Source organism: Zalophus californianus, chromosome 5 (genome assembly GCF_009762305.2).
Source record: "Zalophus californianus isolate mZalCal1 chromosome 5, mZalCal1.pri.v2, whole genome shotgun sequence".
Taxonomy (NCBI): Eukaryota; Metazoa; Chordata; class Mammalia; order Carnivora; family Otariidae; genus Zalophus; species Zalophus californianus.
The window spans coordinates 115,717,205-115,743,680 of record NC_045599.1 but is presented as its reverse complement, the minus strand read 5'-3'; the positions used below and the strand labels follow the sequence as shown (position 1 = coordinate 115,743,680).

At 39.6% G+C, this 26,476-nt stretch overlaps 1 protein-coding gene across 1 annotated transcript in view; it reads left to right on the top strand.

Annotated features, from left to right (window-relative positions):
* The window catches only part of ITGA2 (integrin subunit alpha 2), a 113,502-nt gene that overhangs the window by 67,569 nt on the left and 19,457 nt on the right, over positions 1–26,476 (top strand). The window contains exons 14-17 of the mRNA XM_027604360.2: positions 10,486–10,689; positions 11,597–11,733; positions 14,176–14,315; positions 17,327–17,478. Coding sequence (XP_027460161.2) covers positions 10,486–10,689; positions 11,597–11,733; positions 14,176–14,315; positions 17,327–17,478 — 633 coding nt within the window. The remainder of the gene's footprint in view (positions 1–10,485; positions 10,690–11,596; positions 11,734–14,175; positions 14,316–17,326; positions 17,479–26,476) is intronic.

The window sequence follows — 26,476 nt, the reverse complement described above, 5'->3', positions numbered from 1 at the left end:
ACATGTTGTTTCCTGACTTGTTAATTCTGACTGGTGTGAGGTGACATCTCATTGAGGTTTTGGTTTGGATTTCCCTGATGCTGAGCAATGTTGAGCACTTTTTCATGGGTCTGTTGGCCATTTGGATGTCTTCTTTGCAGAAATGTCTGTTCATGTCTTCTGCCCATTTCTTGATTGGATCCTTTGTTCTTTGGGTGTTGAGTTTGATAAGTTCTTTATAGATTTTGGATACTAGCCCTTTATCTGATATGTCATTTGCAAATATTTTCTCCCATTCTGTTGGGGGTCTTTTGGTTTTGTTGACTGTTTCCTTTGCTGTGAAAAAGCTTTTTATCTTGATGAAGTCCCAATAGTTCATTTTTGCCCTTCCTTCCCTTGCCTTTGATGATGTTTCTAGGAAGAAGTTGCTGTGGCTGAGGTTGAAGAGGTTGCCGCCTGTGTTCTCCTTTAGGATTTTGATGGACTCCTGTCTCACATTGAGATCTTTCAACAATTTTGAGTCTATTTTTGTGTGTGGTATAAGGAAATGGTCCAGTTTCATTCTTCTGCATGGTGGCTGTCCAATTTTCTCAACACCATATTTTGAAGAGACTGTCTTTTTTCCATTGGACATTCTTTCCTGCTTTGTCGAAGATGAGTTGACCATAGACTTGAGGGTCCGTTTCTGGACTCTCTATTCTGTTCCATTGATCTATGTGTCTGTTTTTGTGCCAGTACCATACTGTCTTGATGATTACGGCTTTGTAATAGAGCTTGAAGTCCAGAATTGTGATGCCACCAGCTTTGCTTTTCTTTTTCAACGTTCCTCTGGCTATTTGAGGTCTTTTCTGGTTCCATACAAATTTTAGGAATATTTGTTTCATTTCTTTGAAAAAAGTGGATCATATTTTGATGGAGATTGCATTGAATGAGTAGACTGCTCTAGGTAGCATTGACATCTTCACAATAATTGTTCTTCCAATCCATGAGCATGGAACGTTTTTCCATTTCTTTGTGTCTTCCTCAATTTCTTTCATGAGTATTTTATAGTTTTCTGAGTACAGATTCTCTGCCTCTTTGATTAGATTTATTCCTAAGTATCTTATGGTTTTGGGTACAGTTGTAAATGGGATCAACTCCTTAATTTCTCTTTCTTCTGTCTTGTTGTTGGTGTATAGGGATGCCACTGATTTCTGTGCATTGATTTTATATCCTGCCACTTTACTGAATTCCTGTATGAGTTCTAGCAGTTTTGGGGTGGAGTCTTTTGGGTTTTTCACATAAAGTATCATATCATCTGCAGAGTGAGAGTTTGACTTCTTGCTGATTTGGATGCATTTTATTTCTCTTTGTTGTCTAATTGCTGTGGCTAGAACTTCTAATACTACGTTGAATAGCAGTACTGATAGTGGACATCCCTGCCGTGTTCCTGACCTTGGGGGGAAAGCTCTCCGTTTTTCCCCATTGAGAATGATATTCGCTGTAGGTTTTTCATAGATGGCTGTTATGATATTGAGGTATGTACCCTCTATCCCTATACTCTGAAAAGTTTTTATCAAGAAAGGATGCTATACTTTGCCAAATGCTTTTTCTGCATCTATTGAGAGGATCATATGGTTCTTGTTCTTTCTTTTATTAATGTATTGTATCACATTGATTGATTTATGGATGTTGAACCAACCTTGCAGCCCAGGGATAAATCCCACTTGGTCGTGGTAAATAATCCTTTTAATGTACTGTTGGATCCTATTGGCTAGTATTTTGGTGAGAATTTTTAGTCCATGTTCATTAAGGATATTGGTCTGTAATTCTCCTTTTTGATGGGGTCTTTGTCTGGTTTGGGGATCAAGGTAATGGTGGCCTCATAAAACGAGTTTGGAAGTTTTTCTTCCATTTCTATTTTTTGGAACAGTTTCAGAAGAATAGGTATTAATTCTTCTTTAAATGTTTGGTAGAATTCCCCTGGGAAGCCATCTGGCCCTGGACTTTTGTTTGTTGGGAGATTTTTGATGGCTGCTTCAATTTCCTTAGTGGTTATAGGTCTGTTCTCAGGTTTTCTATTTCTTCTTGGTTCAGTTTTGGTAGTAGATACATCTCTAGGAATGCATCCATTTTTTCCAGGTTATCTAATTTGCTGGCTCGTAATATGTTCTTATAATTGTTTGTATTTCTTTGGTGTTGGTTGTGATCTCTCCTCTTTCATTCATGATTTTGTTGATTTGGGTCATTTCTCTTTTCTTTTTGATCAGTCTGGCCAGGGGTTTATCAATCTTGTTAATTCTTTCAAAGAACCAGCTCCTAGTTTCGTTGATCTGTTCTACTGTTCTTTTGCTTTCTATTTCATTGATTTCTGCTCTGATCTTTATTATTTCTCTTCTCCTGCTGGGTTTAGGCTTTAGTTGCTGTTCTTTCTCCAGCTCCTTTAGGTGTAGAGCTAGGTTGTGTATTTGAGACCTTTCTTGTTTCTTGAGAAAGGCTTGTATTGCTATATACTTTCCTCTTAGGACTGCCTTTGCTGTATCCCAAAGATTTTGAACAGTTGTGTTTTCATTTTCATTGGTTTCCATGAATTTTTTTAATTCTTTAATTTCCTGGTTGACCCATTCATTCTTTAGTAGGGTGCTCTTTAGCCTCCATGTATTTGAGTTCTTTCCGACTTTCCTCTTGTGATTGAGTTCTAGTTTCAAAGCATTGTGGTCTGAAAATATGCAGGGAATGATCCTAATCTTTTGGTACTGGCTGAGACCTGATTTGTGACCTAGGATGTGATCTATTCTGGAGAATGTTCCATGGGCACTAGAGAAGAATGTGTATTCTGTGGCTTTGGGATGGAATGTTCTGAATATATCTGTGAAGTCCATTTGGTCCAGTGTGTCATTTAAAGTCTTTATTTCCTTGTTGATCTTTTGCTTAGATGATCTGTCCATTTCAGTGAGGGGGATGTTAAAGTCCCCCACTATTATCGTATTGTTGATGTGTTTCTTTGCTTTTGTTATTAAAGGGCTTATATAATTGGCTGCTCCCATGTTAGGGACATAGATATTTACAATTGTTAGATCTTCTTGTTGGATAGATCCTTTAAGTAAGATATAGTGTCCTTCCTCATCTCTTATTACAGTCTTTGTTTTAAAATCTAATTTGTCTGATATAAGGATTGCCACCCCAGCTTTCTTTTGGTGTCCATTAGCATGGTAAATGGGTTTTCCACCCCTTCACTTTGAATCTGAGGGTGTCTTTGGGTCTAAAATGAATCTCTTGCAGACAGCATATCGCTGGGTCTTTTTTTTTTATCCAATCTGATAGCCTGTGTCTTTTGATTGGGGCATTTAGCCCATTTACATTCAGGGTAACTATTGAAAGATATGAATTTAATGCCATTGTATTGCCTGTAAGGTGACTGTTACTGTATATTGTCTGTGTTCCTTTCTGGTCTATGTTGCTCTTAGGCTCTCTCTTTGCTTAGAGGACCCCTTTCAATATTTCTTGTAGGGCTGGTTTTGTGTTTGCAAATTCCTTTAGATTTTGTTTGTCCTGGAAGCTTTTTATCTATCCTTCTATTTTCAGTGGCAGCCTAGCTGGATATAGTATTCTTGGTTGCATATTTTTCTCATTTGGTGCTCTGAATATATCATGCCAGTTCTTTCTTGCCTGCCAGGTCTCTGTGGGTAGGTCTGTTGCCAATCTAATATTTCTACCATTGTAGGTTACATATCTCTTGTCCAAAGCTGCTTTCAGGATTTTCTTTGTCTCTGAGACTTTTGAGTTTTACTATTAGATGTCGGGGTGTTGACCTATTTTTATTAATTTTTGAGAGAGCTTCTCTCTGCCTCCTGGAATTTGATGCCTGTTTCCTTCCCCAAATTAGGGAAGTTCTCTGCTATAATTTGCTCCAATATACCTTCTGCCCCTCTCTCTTTCTTCTTCTTCTGGGATCCCAATTATTCTAATGTTGTTTCATCTTATGGTATCGCTTATCTCTCGAATTCTGCCCTCGTGATCCAGTAGTTGTTTATCTCTCTTTTTCTCAGCTTCTTTATTTTCCATCATTTGGTCTTCTATAGCACTAATTCTCTCTTCTGCCTCATTTATCCTAGCAGTTAGTGCCCCCATTTTTGATTGCACCTCATTAACAGCCTTTTTGATTTCGACTTCGTTAGATTTTAGTTCTTTTATTTCTCCAGAAAGGGTTTCTCTAATAACTTCCATGCTTTTTTTAAGCCCATCTAGTATCTTTAAAATCATCATTCTGAACTCTAGTTCCAACATCTTACTAATGTCCGTATTGATTAGGTCCCTGGCAGTCGGTACTGCCTCTTGTTCTTTTTGTTGAGGTGACTTTTTTCCGTCTTGTCATTTTGTCCAGAGAATAGATGAATGAAAGAAGAAAATGCTAACAGGGTAACAATGTCCCCAGAAAATATACACTGAACAAATCAGAAAAGACCTGAAACCAGGGGAAAAGAAAGGGAAAGAAAGAAAAAAGAGAAAGATAAAAAAGATAAAAACAAACAAACAAAAAACAGAGTATGATCAATTATGATCAGGCTGGTGCGTAGATCAGTGCCATACACTAGATTTGGGGCATATTTTGGTCTGTTAGAAGAAAGTGCCTCCCAAAATTTTAAAGAAATAAAAACTTATCTATGTACAAAAATAAGGGTTAATAATGATGAAGGGATGAAATATGACTGTAAAGATGAAACTTATAGAAGATTTTATAAAAGGAAGATAAGGAGTTTGAAAAAAGAAAGAAGAGGGTTTAAAAAAGGGGTAGAGAATGTGATCACACAGATTAGAACAAAGCCATACACTAGAGATTTAGGGTATATTTTGATCTGTTAGAAGAAACTGTATCTCAGAATTTTAAAGAGAGAACAACTTATATATATGTTATATATATATATGTGTTATATATATATGTTATATATATGTTATATATATATGTTATATATATGTTTTATATATATATACATACACCAAAAATAAGGGTAACTACTATGAAGGAAGAGAATATGACTCTAAAAATGAAAAAAAATATTTTTTAAAAAAGGGATTGATAAGATGTTGGTTGAAAAAAGGAGAAAGAAATTAAAAAAAAAAACAATTAAAAAAATTAACTTTGAAAGACTAAAGAATCATGGTAAAAAGCCATGAATTCTCTGTGGTGTATTCCCCTAGCACTGGAGTTCTGCCATTCTCGCTGATCAGTAAACTTGGTCTTGGCTGGCTGTTCTTACTGATCTTTTGGGGGAGGGGCCTGTTGCAATGTTTCCCAAATGTCTTTGCGGAGGCGGAATTGCCCTGCCCTTGCTGGTTCCGGGCTAAGTAATCTGCTTGGGTTTACTCTCGGTAGCTTTTGTTCCTTGCAAGCTTTCTGTCCAGCTTTGGAGGATGAGAGTGAAAATGGCGGCCTCTGAATCTCCACCCCAGAGGAGCAGAGAACTTGGGGCCCCACTCCTCAGTGTGCCCCCAGAGAAAAGCAGTCACTCCCATCTCCCCGGTCTCCCACCACACTCCATGCTCACCTGGCCTGTGACCGAGCGTTTCTATCTCTGGTACATGACCCCGTGTGGAGTCTCCAAACCCTGCAGATCCCTGCGGTGCGCTCCCACGCCGCTCCTCCCAGGGGAGGAAGGGGAGTCTCCCCGGATCTGCGCTTGTTGGGTCCCTGCTGGAGGAGCAGTGGCCCTACTGTGCTGCAATCACGGTTTATGGCAACCCTGAGCTGGAGAGCCCACTCCTCAGCTCCGTCTCTGCAGCCGGCTTCCCTGCTTTGATACCTGGGAGCTCTGCTGCACTCAGGCACCCCCGGTCTTTCTGTGACCCCGAGGGTCCTGAAACCACACTGTCCCAGCAAGGGATCCACCCCCCACTCAGCTGCTAGAGCGACTTCCCTCAGCAGAGCCGACTTCTAAAAGTTCCAATTTTGTGCTCCACGGCTCTGTCACTTGCCAGTAGTGGCTGACGGAGGCCCCCCCCCCCCCACCGTCTATCCTCCCAAATATCACCTCGGATTCACTTCTCCTCACGTCCTACCTTCCCAGAAGGTGGTCGCTTTTCTGTTCAGAGAGTTGTTGCTATTCTTTTCTTCCATCTCCTGTTGAGTTCGTAGGTGTTCAGAATGGTTTGATCCCTATCCAGCTGAATTCCTGGGACCAGATGAAATCCAGGTCTCCTACTCTCTGCCATCTTGCTCCACCCCCCCGGGCCTATAGTTTTATTTTTGTGGTGTCTTTGCCTGCTTTTGGTATCAGGGTAATACTGGCCTCATAGAATGTATTTGGAAGCTTCCTTTCCTTTTCTGTTGTTTGAAATAGTTTGAGGAGAATAGGTATTAACTCTTTAAGTGTCTGGTAGAATTCCCCTGTGAATCTACCTGGTCCTGGACTTTTTCTTTTCTTTTTTTTTTTTTTTTTTTGATATTTTTTTGATTGCCATTCAATTTTGTCACTTGTAATTGTTCTATTCAGATGTTCTATTTCTCCCTGGTTCAGTTTTGGAAGACTGTATGTTTCTAGGAATTTAACCATTTCATCTAAGTTGTCCCATTTGTTCGTATATAATTTTTATAGTATTCACTTATAATCCTTTGTATTTCTGTGGTGTCAGCTCTTCTCATTTCTGATTTTTTTTTTTTTTTGATTTGGGTCCTTTTTTTTCCTTGATGAATGTGGCTAAGGGTTTGTCAGTTTTGTTTACCTTTTCGAAGAACAAACTCCGTTTCATTGAGGTTTTTTTCTTTTCTTTTTTTTTTATTATTTTAGGTCTTTTATTTCTGCTCTGATCTTTATTGTTTCCTTTGGTTTTGTTTGTTCTTCTTTCTCTAGTTCCTTTAGGTGTAAGTTTTGATTGTTTGAGCTTTTTCTTATTTCTTCAGGTAGGCCTGTATCACTGTATACTGTATACTTCTCTCTAGAACCGCTTTTGCTGCATCCCAAAGATTTTGGACCATTGTGTTTTCATTTTCATTCATCTCCATGTATTTTATTTCTTCTTTTATTGGTTCTTTAACCTATTGGTTGTTTGGTATCATGGTGTGTAGTCTCCACATATTTGTTTTTTCCTTTTTTCTTGTGACTTATTTTTAGTTTCATACTGTTGTGATCAGAAAAGATGCATGGTATGATTTCAGTCTTCTTAAATTTATTGAGGCTTGTTTTATGGCCTGGCATATGATCTGTTCTGGAGAATGTTCCATGTGCACTTGAAAAGAATGAGTGTTCTGTTTTGGGATAGAATGTTCCATATATATCTGTTATGTCCATCTGGTCCAAAGATGGTCAAAGACATTGCTTCCTTATTGATTTTTCTGTCTGGATGGTCCAGACAGAAGTGGGGTGTTAAAGTCCCCTACTATTGTATTACCATGAATGTCTCTCTTTATGTCCATTTATGTTTGCTTTATGTATTTAGGTGCTCCAGTGTTGAGTGTATAGATATTTATAATGGTTATATCCTCTTGTTGGATTGATCCTTTTGTCATTATGTAATAATTGTTGTTACAGTCTTTGTTTTAAAGTCTATTTTGTCTGATGTAAGTATTGCTACCCCAGCTTTTTTTCACTTCCATTTGCATGGTGAATCTTTCTCCGTCCCTTCACTTTCAGTCTGTGTATGTCTTTAGGTCTGAGGTGTGAGTTTCTTGTAGGCAGCATATAGATGGGTCTTGATTTTTTATCTACTCTGTCACCCTATGTCTTTTGGTTGGAGCATTCAGGCCATTTACATGTAAAGTGATTATTGATACTTTTTGCCATTTTAAAAATTTGTTTTCTGGTTGTTTTGTTCCTTTTTCTTCTTCTTTGTGACTGGTGAGTTTCTATAGTGTTATATTTAGCTTTCTTTCTGTTTCTTTTTTTGTGTGTCTATCATAGGTTTTGTGCTTGTGGTTACCACGAAGTTCACATAGAACAGTAAAGAGCAGTCTATATTAATTTGATGGTCATTTAAGTTCAAAGACATTCCAAAGGTGGGGGGGCTTTTTCTTTTTCCCCTTTTCTTCCATTTTTACTCCCTTCTCCACATTTTATGTGTATGTTGTCATAATTTACATCTTTTATTCATAATATTCTTATCTCTAATTACGGCCATTTCTTTTCCACTTAAAGAAGTCCCTTTATTGTTTCTTGTAAGGCTGCTTTAGTGGTGATGAACTCCTTTATCTTTCATTTGTCCAGGAAACTCTTCATCTCTCCTTCAAATCTGGATGATAATCTTGTCTGGTAGAGTATTCTTGGCTGTATTTTTTTTTTGTTTTGTTTTTTGTTTTTTTTGTTTTTTTCCTTTCAGCACTTTGCAAGCCAGAAGAAAGTGGCAGGATATACTCAAAGTTTCTGCAGAAAAATCAGCTGATAGCCTTGTAGATTTTCCCTTCTAGGTAACTTTTTGTTCCTTTCTTGCTGCTTTTAAGATTCTCTTTATCTTTAACCTTTGACATTTTAATTATTATGTGCCATTGTGTGGACCTCCTTGGGTTCATCTTGTTTGGAACTCTCGGTGCTTATTGGACTTGGATGTCTATTTCCTTCCCTAGATTAGGGAAGTTTTCAATTATTTCTTCAAATAAGTTTTCTACACCTTCCTCTCCTTTTCTGGGACCCCTATAATGCAAATATTTGTTCACTTTGTCATCCATGAGATCTCTTAATCTATCTTTTTTTTTTTTTTAATTCTTTTCTCTTTTTGCTGTTCAGCTTGTGTTGTTCTCCATTACCCTGTCATCCAGGTTGCTGGTATGTTCTTCTGCATCCTCTAATCTACTGTTAATTCCCTGTTATTTCAGTTATTGTATTCTTCAACTCTGATTGGTTCTTTTTAATATTTTCTATGTCTTTATTGAAAGTCTCACTAAGATCTTCCACTTTTTTCTCCAGCCCAGTTATCTTCACAATTATTAAATTCTTTATCAGGCATGTTGCTTATCTCTGTCTCATTTAGTTGTTTTTCTGAGTTGTTGTTTTTTTTTCTTTCTTTCTTTTGGAGCATATTCCTCTGTCTCCGCATTTTGCTTGACTTTCTGTGTTTGTTTCTGAGAACAGCTACTGCTCCTGAACTTGAAGGTTGGTGTCCCTTTGCAGACTATGCTTGGAGCTGGGGCTGTATATGCTAGTTATTTGTTTAAACTGTGGCTTTTTGCAGAAAAAGGAAAATAATAAAATTTGAAAGAAAAAGAAAAATAAAAGTTTTTAATTTAAAAATAAAAACTTGTTTTAATTAAAACAAAACAAAAAAATAAAAAGAACTAAAATTCCACAGCTTATTTTCTGTGCCCTGGCACCACAGAGGCTGGTATGGGCTTATGGACCCTGGGCTTGCTGATGTTGCAAGCCCCCTCTGATGACTGAACCCTACCATTTATAGGGTTAGGACCTGTATGTTATGGCATCTAAATCCACTGGTGATTGTGTTTGGACCCCTGCTCCAGTCTGGGCTTTAAAGGTGGAGGGGGAGAGAGTGTTCCCACTGTTCCTTGGCCCTTTTAAACTGTGGCTTTTTTTCTGTGTCCCAGCACCACACCACTGAGACTGGTGTGGGCTTGAGGACCATGGGCTTGTTGAGGTCAGTGAGGTTGAGAGCTCACAGAGACAACCAGACCTGCCCATCTGCTGATCAGACCCTGTTCTGACCGAGGTTTTAAGGTGGAATGGTAATAATGTAAACCATCATTTTCCAGTTCCTCTGACTTGGAGAGCTTAGCCCGCAGCTCTTCCACAATGTGGCAGAGTTCTAGTGTTGTCTCTTTTAGATGCTAATTGCTCTTTTAAACTGTGGTTTATTTTCTGTGCCCAAGGACAGAGGAATTTGTGCCTGCCCTCACAGTACTCTGCAACCCTACTGCATCAGTTTCCCTTTGTTACTGTGTCTCTGTCTCTCTTTGTGTTCTTTTGCCATTTTCTCTATCTTTGGTTGTTCAGTAGCTGTTCAGTCAGCCCTCGGTTGTTTTTTGTTGTTTTGTTTTCCAGGAGGAATTATTCTATTAATAGGTGTAATTTGATGGGTTCCAGGGAAGGGGGTGAGTTCAGACTTACCATCTTGAACTGGAACCAAATGGTCTCATTTTCTACTTCCTGTCCCATTATAATTATGCCACTGTTCAGTAATTTTTAAGAAAAGGTCTAAAATAAGATACTGTGTTTTTTGTTGTGTCTCCATCTTAATTTTATGCAAGATATTAGATTTTCATCAGCAAATTTTAAAAGTTTCGGAAACAGGTCAAGATTCTAATATTAAGGGGGGAAAGAGGCAAAGATATGGGCAGTGTTATGTAGGTGTGCAGCCGCAGTAGGGAATTTGTTCCTTTCACTTTGGTTTATGAGCACACATCCTATGAGCTTACTTGCTAGAATTCTCATTTATAATTCTCATCATAGAGAATTTTGAAATCTAGGTTGGAAATCCTGTCTGCTTTTAACAGTTGACAAAATGGTTCGGGCATCACTTGCTGTGAATTTTAATGATAAAAGTTGGAAGGTTTGCTTTAATCATCCCTCTCTTCCCCTTTGCAAGGGCGTTTTGAATTGGCACCAATTTCTTGAAGGCCCTGAGGGTGTTGAAAATGCTCGGTTTGGTTCAGCGATTGCAGCTCTTTCAGATATCAACATGGATGGCTTTAACGATGTAATAGTTGGTTCACCTTTGGAAAATCAGAACTCTGGAGCTGTGTATATCTACAACGGTCACGAGAGCACCATTCGCATGAGATATTCTCAGGTAATCCGTGAGTTCCATAGTGATGCATTCACATGTGAGTGTCATCATGTTAGAGTAACAGAGTACATGCAGACGATCTGATCCATCCCACTTATTTTAGAACTGTATTTGTTCATTAAGCAGATATTTAGTGAGCCTCCTACTCTGTGTCAAGCGTCCTGGGTCTGGAGATACTGTAAAGAACAGGACAGATGGGGTGCCTGGGTGGGTGACAGCAGTTAAGCAGCTGCCTTCGGCTCAGGTCATAATCCCAGGGTTCTGGGATCGAGCCCTGTGTCAGGCTCCTTCCTCAGCAGGGAGCCTGCTTCTCCCTCTCTCTCTCCCTCTGCCTGCCTCTCTGCCTACTTGTGTTCTCTCTCAGTCTTTGTCAAATAAATAAATAAAATCTTAAAAAAAAGAACAGGACAGATAAAATTCTGTTCTTTGTGGATCTTACATTTTTTGTGGAGGAGACAGAGGAGAAAATAAGGTAAGTGAAATAGTGTTCCAGATCATAATAAATGATAAGGCATTTAAAATTTTTTTAAATGTTAAGGGATGGGAGTTATTAGGTAGTTTAAAGGGTGACCAAGGGGGCCTCATTGATCAGGCAACTTTCCAGGGAAGTCCTAAAAGACGTGGTCTAGGAGAGCAATCATACCTGAGCTCGCTTCAAATCCTGCTCATCCCAGTGATCTGCTGCTTTGTGATTTTATGTTTAAAGATTCATGCTGTTTCTTTAATGTGACTGCAAGCATGATAAACAGATGAGAAAAGCTGTGATTGAAAAATCAATGGGATTTTGTGGAGAATAAAACAACTTGAAGTGGCTATATAGAAAATCTAACAGTGCAGTGTAGAAGCTCCCTTTTTTTTTTCTATTTCAGTTATTACATATTATACTTTCATGTCAAACTTGCTCTTTCAGAAAATCCTGGGATCCGATGGAGCCTTTAGGAGCCAGCTCCAGTACTTTGGGAGATCTTTGGATGGTTATGGTGACTTAAATGGGGATTCTATCACCGACGTGTCTGTTGGTGCCTTTGGGCAAGTCGTTCAGCTGTGGTGAGTCAGTTGAGAGCCAGACACAAACTAGCTAACTAAAAAAATGACCTGTTAAGATAGCTGTGCTGAAATTGTGGAAATGCCACATGCATTCTAGAAGACTCCAGGACAATTGTGTCATAGTTTATGTGTCAAAGGAAGAAATGTGTTTTTCCTTGTGGGAGAAGAAAAATATTTGTTTAACATTACTGTCAAGTTCCTCTTCTCTATATGGTGAGCAGATAAAGGACATAGAAAAGACAGAGCCTTTGAAATGGTATCCAAGATATTTCTGAATATTATCTTCCAAATAACCTTACCTCAGCTCACAGAAAGGAAGCCTCATGAGAATGCTCTAAAAATACTGAACACTCAGACCACACAAGTGAAGTATAACTTCTCATGTGGTTATGAAGTAACTTTTGAAATTATTGGTCATAAACAAGAAGCCATTATTTAGGTTTAACTGACCTCTCACTGACCTCAGTAGGAGTTGAAGAGCAGGGAGGAGCAATAGGGGATTCAAGGGCTGTGTGATTCAAGGACAAAAATAAATATATTGGGTTGGCCAGGGATTGGAATCAGAAATTGAGCATTTGATCAAGAGTCCCCTCCCCCAAATAGATTTCATTCATCTCTGTTGAAAGCTGTGTTTTAAATGCCCAAATACTTCAAGAACCGAACAACATTACATAAACTATAATATTTCACATGTGCTTTTGAAAAATGAAATGCATTGTTTTGAGTGCATCATTTTAATGAAAACTTCACATAGGAGGAAAACAATGCACAGATCATACTTAACACTGACACATTAAAAAAATACATTTACTGAATAAAATCAGTTAAGAGTAACATGCCATTAGAAAAATACAAGGTGTGATAACATAGTCACAGGACTTATGATTTCTTATAAATTTTTAAAAAAACACCTTCCAGTGAACATCACCCTCCAGCCATCTTGGTAGGCTTCATCCTTCATAGCCTATGTAATTACTATACTATGACACTCCCGTTTTTTAAAAAGATTTTAAGTAATTTCTATACCGATAAGGGGTTTGAAACCCACAACCCCAAGGTTAAGAGTCACATGCTCCACTAACTGAGCCAGCCAGGCACCCTGATACTCCCTGTTAATGTTGCCAGTGATGGCCAAACTTTTTTATTTAAAGGTGGATTTGAGTCTTCAAAGAGTCAAGACACATGGAGTCGGGTCAATTTATTGAGGTGATCAGTCAAGCTAGATTCTTGCCATTTTGTCGTCACATTCCTATAAGGTGCTGAGACTAGATTTTTCTGGGTAACTTCCTGAGAATAATTTTTAAAAAAAGTTTACAAAATCATTTCAATTGATGCCACCATCTCCACTGGGATAAAAGATTCTCTAAAAGAGATTGACTTACAGAAAACTTTCACTTAGACATTTTAGATCTTGTAGGCTTGAGGACATGGTGTATTTGTTGTTAGATGTTTTTTGGCTGCTTATTAGGGGGCCTTATAGGTACATGATTAACTGATGAAACAATTTTTCAGTTGACTCAAGTCCTTCAGATGGTACCTGAAATGAAAGAGAAAATGTCTTCTGCATCTTCTTGTGCTACTTCTCAGAACAGTGAAATTACTAATTACTACTACCTGCTGCTCTGTAAATAATGGAGTGTGTGCACACAGGGTCATTATGATGAGGTACAAAATTTTACTGGCAGCGGAACTAGGAGATCATGCGCTCTAATTCCTCACATGCTAACTATTACTCAGTAAATTGATGTTACTAAATGTTTTTTGTTTGTTTCAGACTTTTTCATTAATAAAAGGGAGACGATATTCTATTTCATAGGAGTGTTATAGGAGCAAATGAGGCCATGTGTATGTGAGAGATTTTTAGATATCTCAAGGGCTGTGCAAGAGTCTGAAGTCTTTAGTGCCCTGCCTGAGAGACTCCCCAGCCATTTTCTGGTATCAGGCTAGCTGTCACCATCATGGTCATATGCCACACATCAAAGAATTGCTGCCAGCCATTAAGGGAGGCAACAGGGAGATGGCCACGCTCCTCGGCCATGGCCACGCTCCTGGGTCATCAGCCACGTCACTCCCACCTTGCCACCTGCTCTCTTCCCTTCCTTTGTGGAAGAGCAAACATTACTGTTTGTGGTTGGCAATAGGCAACAGGGACCGTGACTTTGACTTTATTTGCAAAGAGGTTGCAGACTCACATCCTGCACTTATGCATGCATCAAACAAACAAACAGAAAATATTAAATGTGGATTGGGCTGGCAGTACAGTCACAAACACAGAAGACCTTATTCCTACCTGCCATTTTAGAGCTTTCAAATATGAAATACTGCTCAAGTGCTTAGATCATGCAGAGAATAATATGATAATGCTGGCCCTGGGTCCTCTAGGTAAAGGTTATAACATGTGCACTTGGCAGTAACCTATCTGTTTCCATTTATGTCTTTCAGGTCACAAAGTATTGCTGATGTATCTGTGGAAGCTTTGTTCACACCAGAAAAAATTATTTTGTTCAACAAGAATGCTGACATAAAACTCAAACTCTGTTTCAGTGCCAAGTTTAGACCTACTAAGCAAAACGATCAAGTGGGTGGGTTGACCTGAGATAATCTGTGTGGAGATAGGTTTGCTTGTGGAGTTTTAGTCCTGAATATAACCTATACTTTGGGCTTATAGATCAGAAGGAATAAGGGTCTTGCAGATATTTAAGTTGCCACACATTTAGGGTGCCTCAGAATGGTTAATTAGGTATGGAAGATGTGGGTAGATCTTCCTCTGTTTTCTCTAGAAAGTAAATTTCTGCAGCAGAATGTTACCATCTCTGGACCTAGTCCCAGGCTCTCCCAACTCTATCTAAATGTCTTTTACCCATGGGTTCCTTACCTCAAATCTTGGGCACACATGGATGACACTGATGTTACACCCATATTTTATGCCATATGTCTGCTATGACATGATCTAGATATAGTGTGTATAGCACAAGTACCAAATATTCCTATTCTTGAGGAATTAATAGGCATGAGATAATAAGAGAAAATATAAACAATATGCAGTTTGTGCCCAGTGTTTTAAATGTTCTAAATAATCTGGAGAAGTGGGTAAAAATCTGAAATGTGTCCTGCCAGCAAGAAAGAGTGAGGAAAGTTGGACAAATGTCGCCAGGAATTGTCATCTCTCTCTTGGACCAGCGAGTCCTCTTTCAGGGTGTGACCGGGTCCTTCCGAACCACTGCCCCTCACTCTCACCTCTCCCACTCCAGCACCCACAGAGCACGGCAATGGAGTTAGCACTTGCTCAAACACCGCCTTCTTTCTCTCGCTGCTTCTTCATGGGTTCTCATCCCCCTTCCATCAGATTTTGGCTCTAACCTTCAGACACCTGTAGTTCCTACAAATGTTTCATTAAGTGGTTAACAAACCAACTTAACCTGCCTCTATATTTTCAGTCTTTGTCATGATTCATACCAAGAAATACATAGGTTAAAAACATAAAGCAGAAGTTAGATTCACATCTTGGCATGCTTTCCATATTTTCCTACTCCTTATAGCTCTCTGGCATTTTTCCATTCAGGCGTTCAAACACTGACCCAACTCTGAGTAGCACATCTCACAGATCTGCCTTGTAGCAGGTCCGTTTGAGTAGCCAGGAGAGTTGAGTCAAAAACCATTCCTGTATAAACACTAAGTGGCTAGATGACTATGGCCAACAACACTGTGTTGTGTATCTGAAGGTTGCTAAGAGAGATTTTCAAAGTTCTCACCACACACATACGCGCGCACGCACACACACACAGACACATACAGAATTGCAACTGTGTGAGGTGATGATCTGTTAACCTTATTGTAATCATTTCCTAATATTTACATATATAAAATAACTACACTGTATAGCTGAAATTGATACAATATTATATCTCCATCACATTTCAACAAAGCTTGGGGTGGGGGGGAACATTAAGTGGCTAGTCTGCCTAAAACATTAATTCGGGAAATATATTAGTTGGCAGAAATGGCTGGCTGGTTCACTCTCCTGGCCTGAAAGCATGGATTTGTCTCCTAAATCTTCCTCTTTTCGATGGGGCTTCCCCACTTCTGTTGCTGTAACTGGAAAGCAGCTTTCCGCCTTCAGAGAAGGTCCTTACTTGGGCTTTGTTCCCACTGGGGACCTTTTCCTTGATGTCTCCAGGTCCACACAGACAAGCCAGTCATGATCATTTGTCACTTAATTGTCTGCCAATAATAGTGAGACCAGAATCCCATCTTCACAACTTTGAGAAGTAAATTTCTAAAGCATATGGTCTTTATTATTTATTGTATCAGGTACTCGCTCCAGTTTAAAGTTAATAACCTAAAAAAATTGATATATTGCCTATGAGGCCATCCTTTTCACCAGGCTACTTGAGAAAAATGAGCTAGTATTACCATGTGTACTAACTCTATCCTGGCTACGTTCACCTCCCTGGCATTTTTCCTTTATATTATTTTCACCACTTTTTAGTTCATTTGATTCACTTATATGTTATCTATCTTTGTTAACTTCACTTTAAGTCATTGGAGCAAGAAAAATTATCCAATATCTCTAATAGATATTTTAAAGGTAACCTGTAGAATTAATGTATGTTGGAAGTCCATTCAACCTTTAAAATATTGAAAATAGTAAAATAAGATGGCATAACCCCAGATAAGGCAGCTGATGCTTTGAATATCATCAGATCTTCTTTCTGTTTTGGACAGCAGACTCTAGCTGAAGGCTCTGATACTTTGTATATTGGCTAATAACATCAGTTTTTATTGCATTTTTTTTCATTTTCATTTCCCTGGGTTAGTAGTATTATCTGTTTTATAGATGAGGAAATGGAGGTTCAAAGAGGTTACACAAATGGCCTAAAGTCATAGAGCTCATAAATGGTGGAATTAGAATTCAAACCAAGTCTGTGTGACTCCAAACTTATTACTGTGGAGTTGCATGCCTTCCCCCCAAATAAAGTATCTAGGGTGTTCCCTCAGAGTTGATCTCAAATAACAGTTAATCCTCACAACTGCATGGAAGCTGAAAGAACATGAGCCCTGATTTCAAAATTACCCTAGCTTTATTTCTGACCGTGACCTAGCTGTGTGAATGAAGCTGGTTTATTTTACCTCTTTTATTCTGTTTAGTATCTGAAATATGAGATCATATCCACTTCCCAGGTTGATAGTAAAACTTGTATAAGGGAACATCTGAGAATGTGTTCAATTGTAGGCACTCAGTAACTCCTTTATCATATCACCATGTTAGGGATGATAAAACTGATGCTTGAGGAAGTGAGTAATTTGACCAGATTCCCTCTGTAGATTTCCTGGTGGCAAGTCCACTTTGTTCCCCACTCTTCAAGCCATGCTTCTTTGAATCCCCTCTCTCTGTAACCACAGTCCCCTACATCGTGCCAGAGTCTGAATTACAAATGCCGTGGTCGTCCACTGCTCACAATCCATTCATGGAAAGACTGTTTTTATATTTTCTTGAAATCCTTGACTTTACCCAGTAAGACACAGTAAGGCAGGGATGCTTTTTCTATAAAGGTTTACTTGCAATAACATTTCTTTCTGATTTTTATCATAGCCATTATCTACAACATCACAATTGATGCAGACCTATATTCATCCAGAGTAACCTCCAGGGGTTTATTTAAAGAAAATAATGAAAGGTGCCTGCAGAAGAATCTGCTCGTAAGCCAAGCACAGAGTTGCGCTGAGCACACCATCCACATACAGGTGAAGCCTCAGACCTCTCTTTCATCTTTTCCTCTGAACGACTCGTGAATGGTCAAAGTCTAAAAAGGAAGCTTGGGAGTTAGAAAATGCTTGCCCTTTTAATTAATGCTTTTCTTGTCTAATTTTATGAGTAGGAAATCCTATATTTATGCTATCATATGGTCGCCTTCCATTAGTATGTTACTAGCATGAAATTTTATTTGGGATTACAACTGAAAGGCTAAAAATAGGATTCTTAAAGAAATCAAACACAGTGCTTTCTTAAACATTTAACAGGAAAAGCTTTTAGTAGACAGTAAGTTTTTTTTTAATTTTTTTATTGTTATGTTAATCACCATATATTACATCATTAGTTTTTGATGTAGTGTTCCATGATTCATTGTTTGTTCATAACACCCAGTGCTCCATGCAGAACATGCCCTCTTTAATACCCATCACCAGGCTAACCCATCCCCCCTCCCCCTCCCCTCTAGAACCCTCAGTTTGTTTTTCAGAGTCCATAGTCTCTCATGGTTCGTCTCCCCCTCTGACTTACTCCCCTTCATTCTTCCTCTCCTGCTATCTTCTTTTCTTTTTTCTTAAAATATGTTGCGTTATTTGTTTCAGTAGTACAGATCTGTGATTCAACAGTCTTACACAATTCACAGCGCTCACCGTAGCACATATCTTCCCCAATGTCTATCACCCAGCCACCCCATCCCTCCCACCCCCGACCACTCCAGCAACCCTCAGTTTGTTCCTGAGATTAAGAATTCCTCATATCAGTGAGGTCATATGATACATGTCTTTCAGTGATTGACTTATTTCACTCAGCATAACACCCTCCAGTTCCATCCACGTCGTTGCAAATGGCAAGATCTCATTCCTTTTGATGGCTGCATAATATTCCATTGTGTATATATACCACATCATCTTTATCCATGCATCTGTCGATGGACATCTTGGCTCTTTCCACAGTTTGGCTATTGCGGACATTGCTGCTATAAACATTGGGGTGCACGTACCCCTTCGGGTCCCTACATTTGTATCTTTGGGGTAAATACCCAGTAGTGCAATTGCTGGATCGAATGGTAGCTCTAATTTCAACTGTTTGAGGAACCTCCATACTGTTTTCCAGAGGGGTTGCACCAGCCTGCATTCCCACCAACAGTGTAGGAGGGTTCCCCTTTCTCCACATCCCCGCCAACATCTGTCGTTCCCTGACTTCTTAATTTTAGCCATTCTGACGGGTGTGAGGTGGTATCTCATTGAGGTTTTGATTTGGATTTCCCTGATGCCGAGCGATGTTGAGCACTTTTTCATGTGCCTGTTGGCCATTTGGATGTCTTTGGAAAAATGTCTGTTCATGTCTTCTGCCCATTTCTTCATTGGATTGTTTGTTCTTTGGGTGTTGGGTTTGATAAGTTCTTTATAGATTTTGGATACTAGCCCTTTATCTGATATGTCATTTGCAAATATTTTCTCCCATTCTGTCGGTTGTCTTTTGGTTTTGTGGAATGTTTCTTTTGCTGTGCAAAAGCTTTTTATCTTGATGAAATCCCAATAGTTCATTTTTGCCCTGGCTTCCTGTGCCATTGGTGATGTTTCTAGGAAGAAGTTGCTGCGGCTGAGGTCAAAGAGGTTGCTACCTGTGTTCTTTAGGATTTGGATGGACTCCTGTCTCATGTTTAGGTCTTTCAACCATTTGGAGTCTATTTTTGTGTGTGGTGTAAGGAAATGGTCCAGTTTCATTCTTCTGCATGTGGCTGTCCAATTTTCCCAACACCATTTGTTGAAGAGACTGTCTTTTTTCCACTGGACATTCTTTCCTGCTTTGTCAAAGATAAGTTGACCATAGAGTTGAGGGTCCATTTCTGGGCTCTCTATTCTGTTCCATTGGTCTATGTGTCTGTTTTTGTGCCAGTACCGTACTGTCTTGATGATGACAGCTTTGTAATAGAGCTGGAAGTCCGGAATTGTGATGCCGCCAGCTTTGCTTTTCTTTTTCAATATTCCCCTGGCTATTCGCAGTCTTTTCTGGTTCCATACAAATTTTAGGATTATTTGTTCCATTTCTTTGAAAAAAGTGGATGGTATTTTGATGGGGATTGCATTGAATGTGTAGATTGCTCTAGGTAGCATTGACATCTTCACAATGTTGGTTCTTCCAATCCATGAGCATGGAACGTTTTTCCATTTCTTTGTGTCTTCTTCAATTTCTTTCCTGAGTATTTTATAGTTTTCTGAGTACAGATCCTTTGCCTCTTTGGTTAAATTTATTCCTAGGTATCTTATGGTTTTGGGTGCAATTGTAAATGGGATCGACTCCTTAATTTCTGTCTCTCCTGTCTTGTTGTTGGTGTATAGGAATGCCACTGATTTCTGTGCATTGATTTTATATCCTGCCACTTTACTGAATTCCTGTATGAGTTCTAGCAGTTTTGGGGTGGAGTCTTTTGGGTTTTCCACGTAAAGTATCATACCATCTGCAAAGAGTGAGAGTTTGACTTCTTTGCCGATGTGGATGCCTTTGATTTCTTTTTGTTGTCTGATTGCTGTGGCTAGGACTTCTAATACTATGTTGAATAGCAGTGGTAAGAGTGGACATCCCTGCCGCGTTCCTGACCTTAGGGGAAAAGCTCTCAATTATTCCCCATTGAGAATGATATTCACTGCAGGTTTTTTGTAGATGGCTTTTATGATATTGAGGTATGTACCCTCTATCCCTATACTCTGAAGAGTTTTGATCAAGAAAGGATGCTGTACTTTGTCAAATGCTTTTTCTGCATCTATTGAGAGGATCATATGGTTCTTGTTCTTTCTTTTGTTAATGTATTGTATCACGTTGATTGATTTGCGGATGTTGAACCAGCCTTGCAGCCCAGGGATAAATCCCACTTGGTCGTGGTGAATAATCCTTTTAATGTACTGTTGGATCCCATTGGCTAGTATTTTGGTGAGAATTTTTGCATCCATGTTCATCAAGGATATTGGCCTGTAATTCTCCTTTTTGATGGGATCTTTGTCTGGTTTTGGGATCAAAGTAATGGTGGCCTCATGAAATGAATTTGGAAGTTTTCCTTCCATTTCTATTTTTTGGAACAGTTTCAGGAGAATAGGTGTTAATTCTTCTTTAAATGTCTGATAGAATTCCCCTGGGAGGCCATCTGGCCCTGGGCTTTTGTTTCTTGGGAGATTTTTGATGACTGCTTCAATTTCCTTAGTGGTTATAGGTCTGTTCAGGTTTTCTATTTCTTCCTGGTTCAGTTTTGGTAGTTGATACATCTCTAGGAATGCACCCATTTCTTCCAGGTTATCTAATTTGCTGGCATAGAGTTGCTCATAATATGTTCTTATAATTGTTTGTATTTCTTTGGTGTTGGTTGTGATCTCTCCTCTTTCATTCATGATTTTGTTGATTTGGGTCATTTCTCTTTTCTTTTTGATCAGTCTGGCCAGGGGTTTATCAATCTTGTTAATTCTTTCAAAGAACCAGCTCCTAGTTTCGTTGATCTGTTCTACTGTTCTTTTGGTTTCTATTTCACTGATTTCTGCTCTGATCTTTATTATTTCTCTTCTCCTGCTGGGTTTAGGCTTTAGTTGCTGTTCTTTCTCCAGCTCCTTTAGGTGTAGGGTTAGATTGTGTATTTGAGATCTTTCTTGTTTCTTGAGAAAGGCTTGTATTGCTATATACTTTCCTCTCAGGACTGCCTTTGCTGTATCCCAAAGATTTTGGACAGTTGTGTTTTCATTTTCATTGGTTTCCATGAATTTTTTTAATTCTTCTTTAATTTCCTGGTTGACCCATTCATTCTTTAGTAGGATGCTCTTTAGCCTCCATGTATTTGAGTTCTTTCCGACTTTCCTCTTGTGATTGAGTTCTAGTTTCAAAGCATTGTGGTCTGAAAATATGCAGGGAATGATCCCAATCTTTTGGTACCGGTTGAGACCTGATTTGTGACCTAGGATGTGATCAATTCTGGAGAATGTTCCATGGGCACTAGAGAAGAATGTGTATTCCGTTGCTTTGGGATGGAGTGTTCTGAATATGTCTGTGAAGTCCATTTGGTCCAGTGTGTCATTTAAAGTCTTTATTTCCTTGTTGATCTTTTGCTTAGATGATCTGTCCATTTCAGTGTGGGGGGGTTAAAGTCCCCCACTATTATTGTATTGTTGTCAATGTGTTTCTTTGCTTTTGTTATCAATTGCCTTATATAATTGGCTGCTCCAATGTTCGGGGCATAGATATTTACAATTGTTAGATCTTCTTGTTGGATAGACCCTTTAAGTAGGATATAGTGTCCTTCCTCATCTCTTATTACAGTCTTTGTTTTAAAATCTAGTTTGTCTGATATAAGGATTGTCACCCCAGCTTTCTTTTGGTGTCCATTAGCATGGTAAATGGTTTTCCACCCCCTCACTTTCAATCTGGGGGTGTCTTTGGGTGTAAAATGAGTCTCTTGCAGACAGCATATGGATGGGTCTTGTTTTTTAATCCAATCTGATAGCCGGTGTCTTTTGATTGGGGCATTGAGCCCATTTACATTCAGGGTAACTATTGAAAGGTATGAATTTAGTGCCATTATATTGCCTGTAAGGTGACTGTTACTGTATGTTGTCTGTGTTCCTTTCTGATCTGTGCTGCTTTTAGGCTCTCTCTTTGCTTAGAGGACCCCTTTCAATATTTCTTGTAGGGCTGGTTTCGTGTTTGCAAATTCCTTTAGTTTTTGTTTGTTCTGGACGCTTTTTATCTCTCCTTCTATTTTCAATGACAGCCTAGCTGGATATAGTATTCTTGGCTGCATATTTTTCTCGTTTAGTGCTCTGAAGATATCTTGCCAGTCCTTTCTGGCCTGCCAGGTCTCTGTGGGTAGGTCTGTTGCCAATCTAATATTTTTACCATTGTAGGTTCCATATCTCTTCTCCCGAGCTGCTTTCAGGATTTTCTCTTTGTCTCTGAGACTCGTAAGTTTTACTATTAGATGTCGGGGTGTTGACCTATTTTTATTGATTTTGAGAGGGGTTCTCTGTGCCTCCTGGATTTTGATGCCTGTTTCCTTCCTCACATTAGGGAAGTTCTCTGCTATTATTTGCTCCAATATACCTTCTGCCCCTCTCTCTCTTTCTTCTTCTTCTGGGATCCCAATTATTCTAATGTTGTTTCGTCTTATCGAATCACTTATCTCTCGAATTCTGCCCTCGTGATCCTGTAATTGTTTCTCCCTCTTTTTCTCAGCCTCTTTACTTTCCATCATTTGGTCTTCTATAGCACTGATTCTCTCTTCTGCCTCATTTATCCTAGCAGTTAGTGCCCCCATTTTTGATTGCACCTCATCAATAGCCTTTTTGATTTCGACTTAGATTTCAGTTCTTTTATTTCTCCAGAAAGGGTTTCTCTAATAACTTCCACGCTTTTTTCAAGCCCAGCTAATATCTTTAAAGTCATGATTCTGAACTCTAGGTCCGACATCGTACTAATGTCCGTATTGAGTAGGTCCCTGGCTGACGGTACTACCTCTTGTTCTTTTTGCTGAGGTGATTTTTTTCATCTTGTCATTTTGTCCAGAGGAGAATAGATGAATGAGAGAACAAAATGCTAACAGGTTTACAACGTCCCCAGCAAATATACTGTATACAAATCAGAAAAGACCTGAAACCAGGGGAAAAGAAAGGGAAAGAAAGAAAAAAGAAAGAGAAAAAAAAAAAGATAAAAACAAAAACAGAACAATACAAAAAAAGCAGAATGTGATCAAATATGATCAGGCTAGTGCATAGATCAGTGCCACACACTAGATTTTGGGCGTATTTTGGTCTGTTAGAAAAAAGTGCCTCCTAAAATTTTAAAGGAAGGAAGACATATATGTACAAAAAAAGGGTTGATACAATGAAGGGATAGAAGATGACTGTAAAGATGAAAATTATAAAAGATTTTATAAAAGGACTTGATAAGATAAGAAGTTGTTTGAAAAAAGAAAGAAGATTTAAAAAAAACAATGGGAGAGAATGTGATCAGGCAGGAGACTAGAACAGAACCATACACTAGTGATTTAGGGTATATTTTTATCTGTTAGAAGAAACTGTATCTCAAAATTTTAAAGAGAGAACAACTTATATATATATGCCAAAAATAAGGGTAACTACTATGAAGGGATAAAATATGACTCTAAAAATGAAAAATAAAAAATGTTTTTTTTTTTTTTAAAAAGAGATTGATAAGATGTTGGTTGAAAAAGGGAAAAAGAAAAAGAAAAAAAAACAAAAAACAGTTAACAAAAATTAACTTTGATGAACTAATGAATCATGGTAAAAAAAAGCCATGAATTCTATGTGCAGTATTCCCCTAGCGCTGGAGTTCTCCCGTTCTCCTTGATCGGTAAACTTGGTCTTGGCTTGCTGGCTGTTCGTGCTGATCTTCTGGGGGGAGGGGCCTGTTGCTGTGGTTTCCAAATGTCTTTGCCGGAGGCTGAATTGCCCCGCCCTTGTCTGTCCGGGCTAAGCAAGCTGCTCGGGTTTGACCTCAGGAGCTTTTGTTCCCTGCAAGCTCTCCGTACAGTCTTGGAGGACCAGGGCAAAAATGGTGGCCTCCCAATCTCCACCCGGAGGAGCTGAGAACTCGGGGCCCCGCTCCTCAGTGCGCCCCCAGAGAAAAGCAGTCACTCCCTTTTCCCCGGTCTCCGGCCGCACTCCATGTTCACCCGGCCTGTGACCAAGTGTTTGTATCTCTGGCGCCCGACCCCGTGTGGAGTCTCCAAACCCAGCAGATCCCTGCGGTGCGTTTCCGCGCCGCTCCTCCCAGGGAAGGAAGGGGAGTCTCCCCGGATCTGCCACCTGTTGGGTCCCTGCTGCAGGAGCAGTGGCCCGACTGGGCCGCGGATCACAGTTTATGGCAACCCCAAGCTGAGAGCCCGCGCCTCAGCTCCGTCTCTGCAGCCGGCTTCCCCGCTCCGATACCTGGGAGCTCTGGCGCACTCAGGCTCCCCCAGCCTTTCTGTGACCCCAAGGGTCCTGAGACCCCACTGTCCTGCGAGGTTTCCACCCCCGCTTAGCCACTGGAGCGACGTCCCTCAGCGGAGCCGGCTTCTAAAAGGTCCAATTTTGTGCTCCGCGGCTCTAGCACTTGCCAGAAGCGGCCGGCGGAGGCCCCTCCCCCGCCGTCTGTCCTCCCGAATATCGCCTCGGATTCACTTCTCCGCACGTCCTACCTTCCAGAAAGTGGTCGCTTTTCTGTTCAGAGTGTTGTTACTATTCTTATCTTCAATCTGCTGTTGAGTTCGTAGGTGTTCAGAATGGTTTGATCCCTATTCAGCTGAATTCCTGAGACCAGATGAGATCTAGGTCTCCTACTCCTCCGCCATCTTGCTCCGCCCCCAGTAGACAGTAAGTTTTATTCTAGCATTTTCCTATCCGGGAAAATTTTTATTTTTAAGCTGCTGAAAAGGACAATTCCAATTGTGATTTCCACTATTGGATTTAAATTAATATAGGTGAAGGATGAGGTAAAAATTATTTGCTCCAGTCTTATGCCATAGTTACTATAGTTGACATGAATTTTGAAAATCTCACAAGTAAGAAAAATGCTTCTCAGGGGAAAATTTCCAACAGAAAATTGATTTTATAAATTATATGACTGTTTCCCCCCAGAACCATGTAATGGTGTTTGAAAGTGTGATTTCCTCAGGAAACCATTTTTAAAAGGGCTGCTTAAGAACTTTCCTAGAGGGCGCCTGGGTGGCTCAGTTGGTTAAGCGACTGCCTTCGGCTCAGGTCATGATCCTGGAGTCCCAGGATCGAGTCCCACATCGGGCTCCCTGCTCAGCAGGGAGTCTGCTTCTCCCTCTGACCCTCTTCCCTCTCGTGCTTTCTATCTCTCATTCTCTCTCTCTCTCTCAAATAAATAAATAAAATCTTTAAAAAAAAAAAGAACTTTCCTAGAACATGGTTCTCAGAGTTCAAGATGCATAAGAATTGCCAAGAGAACTTTTATAAAATGCATACTCTGGGTTCCCACCACCAGAAATTTGGGTTTAAAGTTCCAAGGTATAAGCAGATTTAAGGAGTACTCCCAGATATTTTTGATATAGATGAATGATACAGAGATCACATATCAAAAACTACTAAATATGAGTTGGAAAAACAGAGTTAATAGAAGAATTAAAATCAATTGCATTGTTTAATTTCTTGCTCATGTTCTCATGTTAAAGGAGTCTTGTTTAGGAAGGCCTGGACCTTTTTGTGAAGATGCCAATTATACACATCCTTTCAAGGGCTAAAAGCCAGTTCTCATTCTCTGCTATTTTTGTGCTAAGTCATAGATCAAATGAAACCTGGGGGGAATGAAGTCAGCCAAGCTGTTGTTCACACATATATCCTGTTCATGCTGATGTGTACTTGTGAAGTTTTTAAGAAAATGTGTGTGATTTGGGTCAGAGAAGAGATCTTGTTTCAGTTAACACACCGTATTGGATATCAATCCCAAGCCCATCCTGTGTGCCAGCCTCACAGCCAGTTGAGGATACCCCCTTTACCTGATTTTGTAGAGCAGAGTTAGGCTCTGCCTAAGGAAGGGAGTTCTCTTGTCATTTCCTGATAGCCAGCCCTGAGCACCTTCCCATCTAGGTCATAATATGCCCTCCCGGAGATTTGGTCAGGATACCTAAGGATTCCTAAGTCTTGGCCATAGGAACTGGGAAGACTGTAGCCAACAACCCGAGAGCCGTGTACTGATAGGACTTTTAAGTATTAAAATGGCATATCCTCTAAATACTTATAAATTGTGTATGAATAACAAGATTACCGGTGAGCTTAACTAAGAATTGCTGCTTCCGATTTTTACTTGAACCCAAGTCTCTAAGTTTCTTGGTAGTGGAGAGGCTAAGGGCAGAATTAAGACAGAAAAGAAGCAAGAGTCTGGAAAATTCAAAACAAGGATATTCTCCATAATGGAGAGGGGACTGTGTTCTTAATTTGAACACATTGGTGGTCATTTTCTTGTTTTGAAGCTGCCGTGCCCTAGTAAACT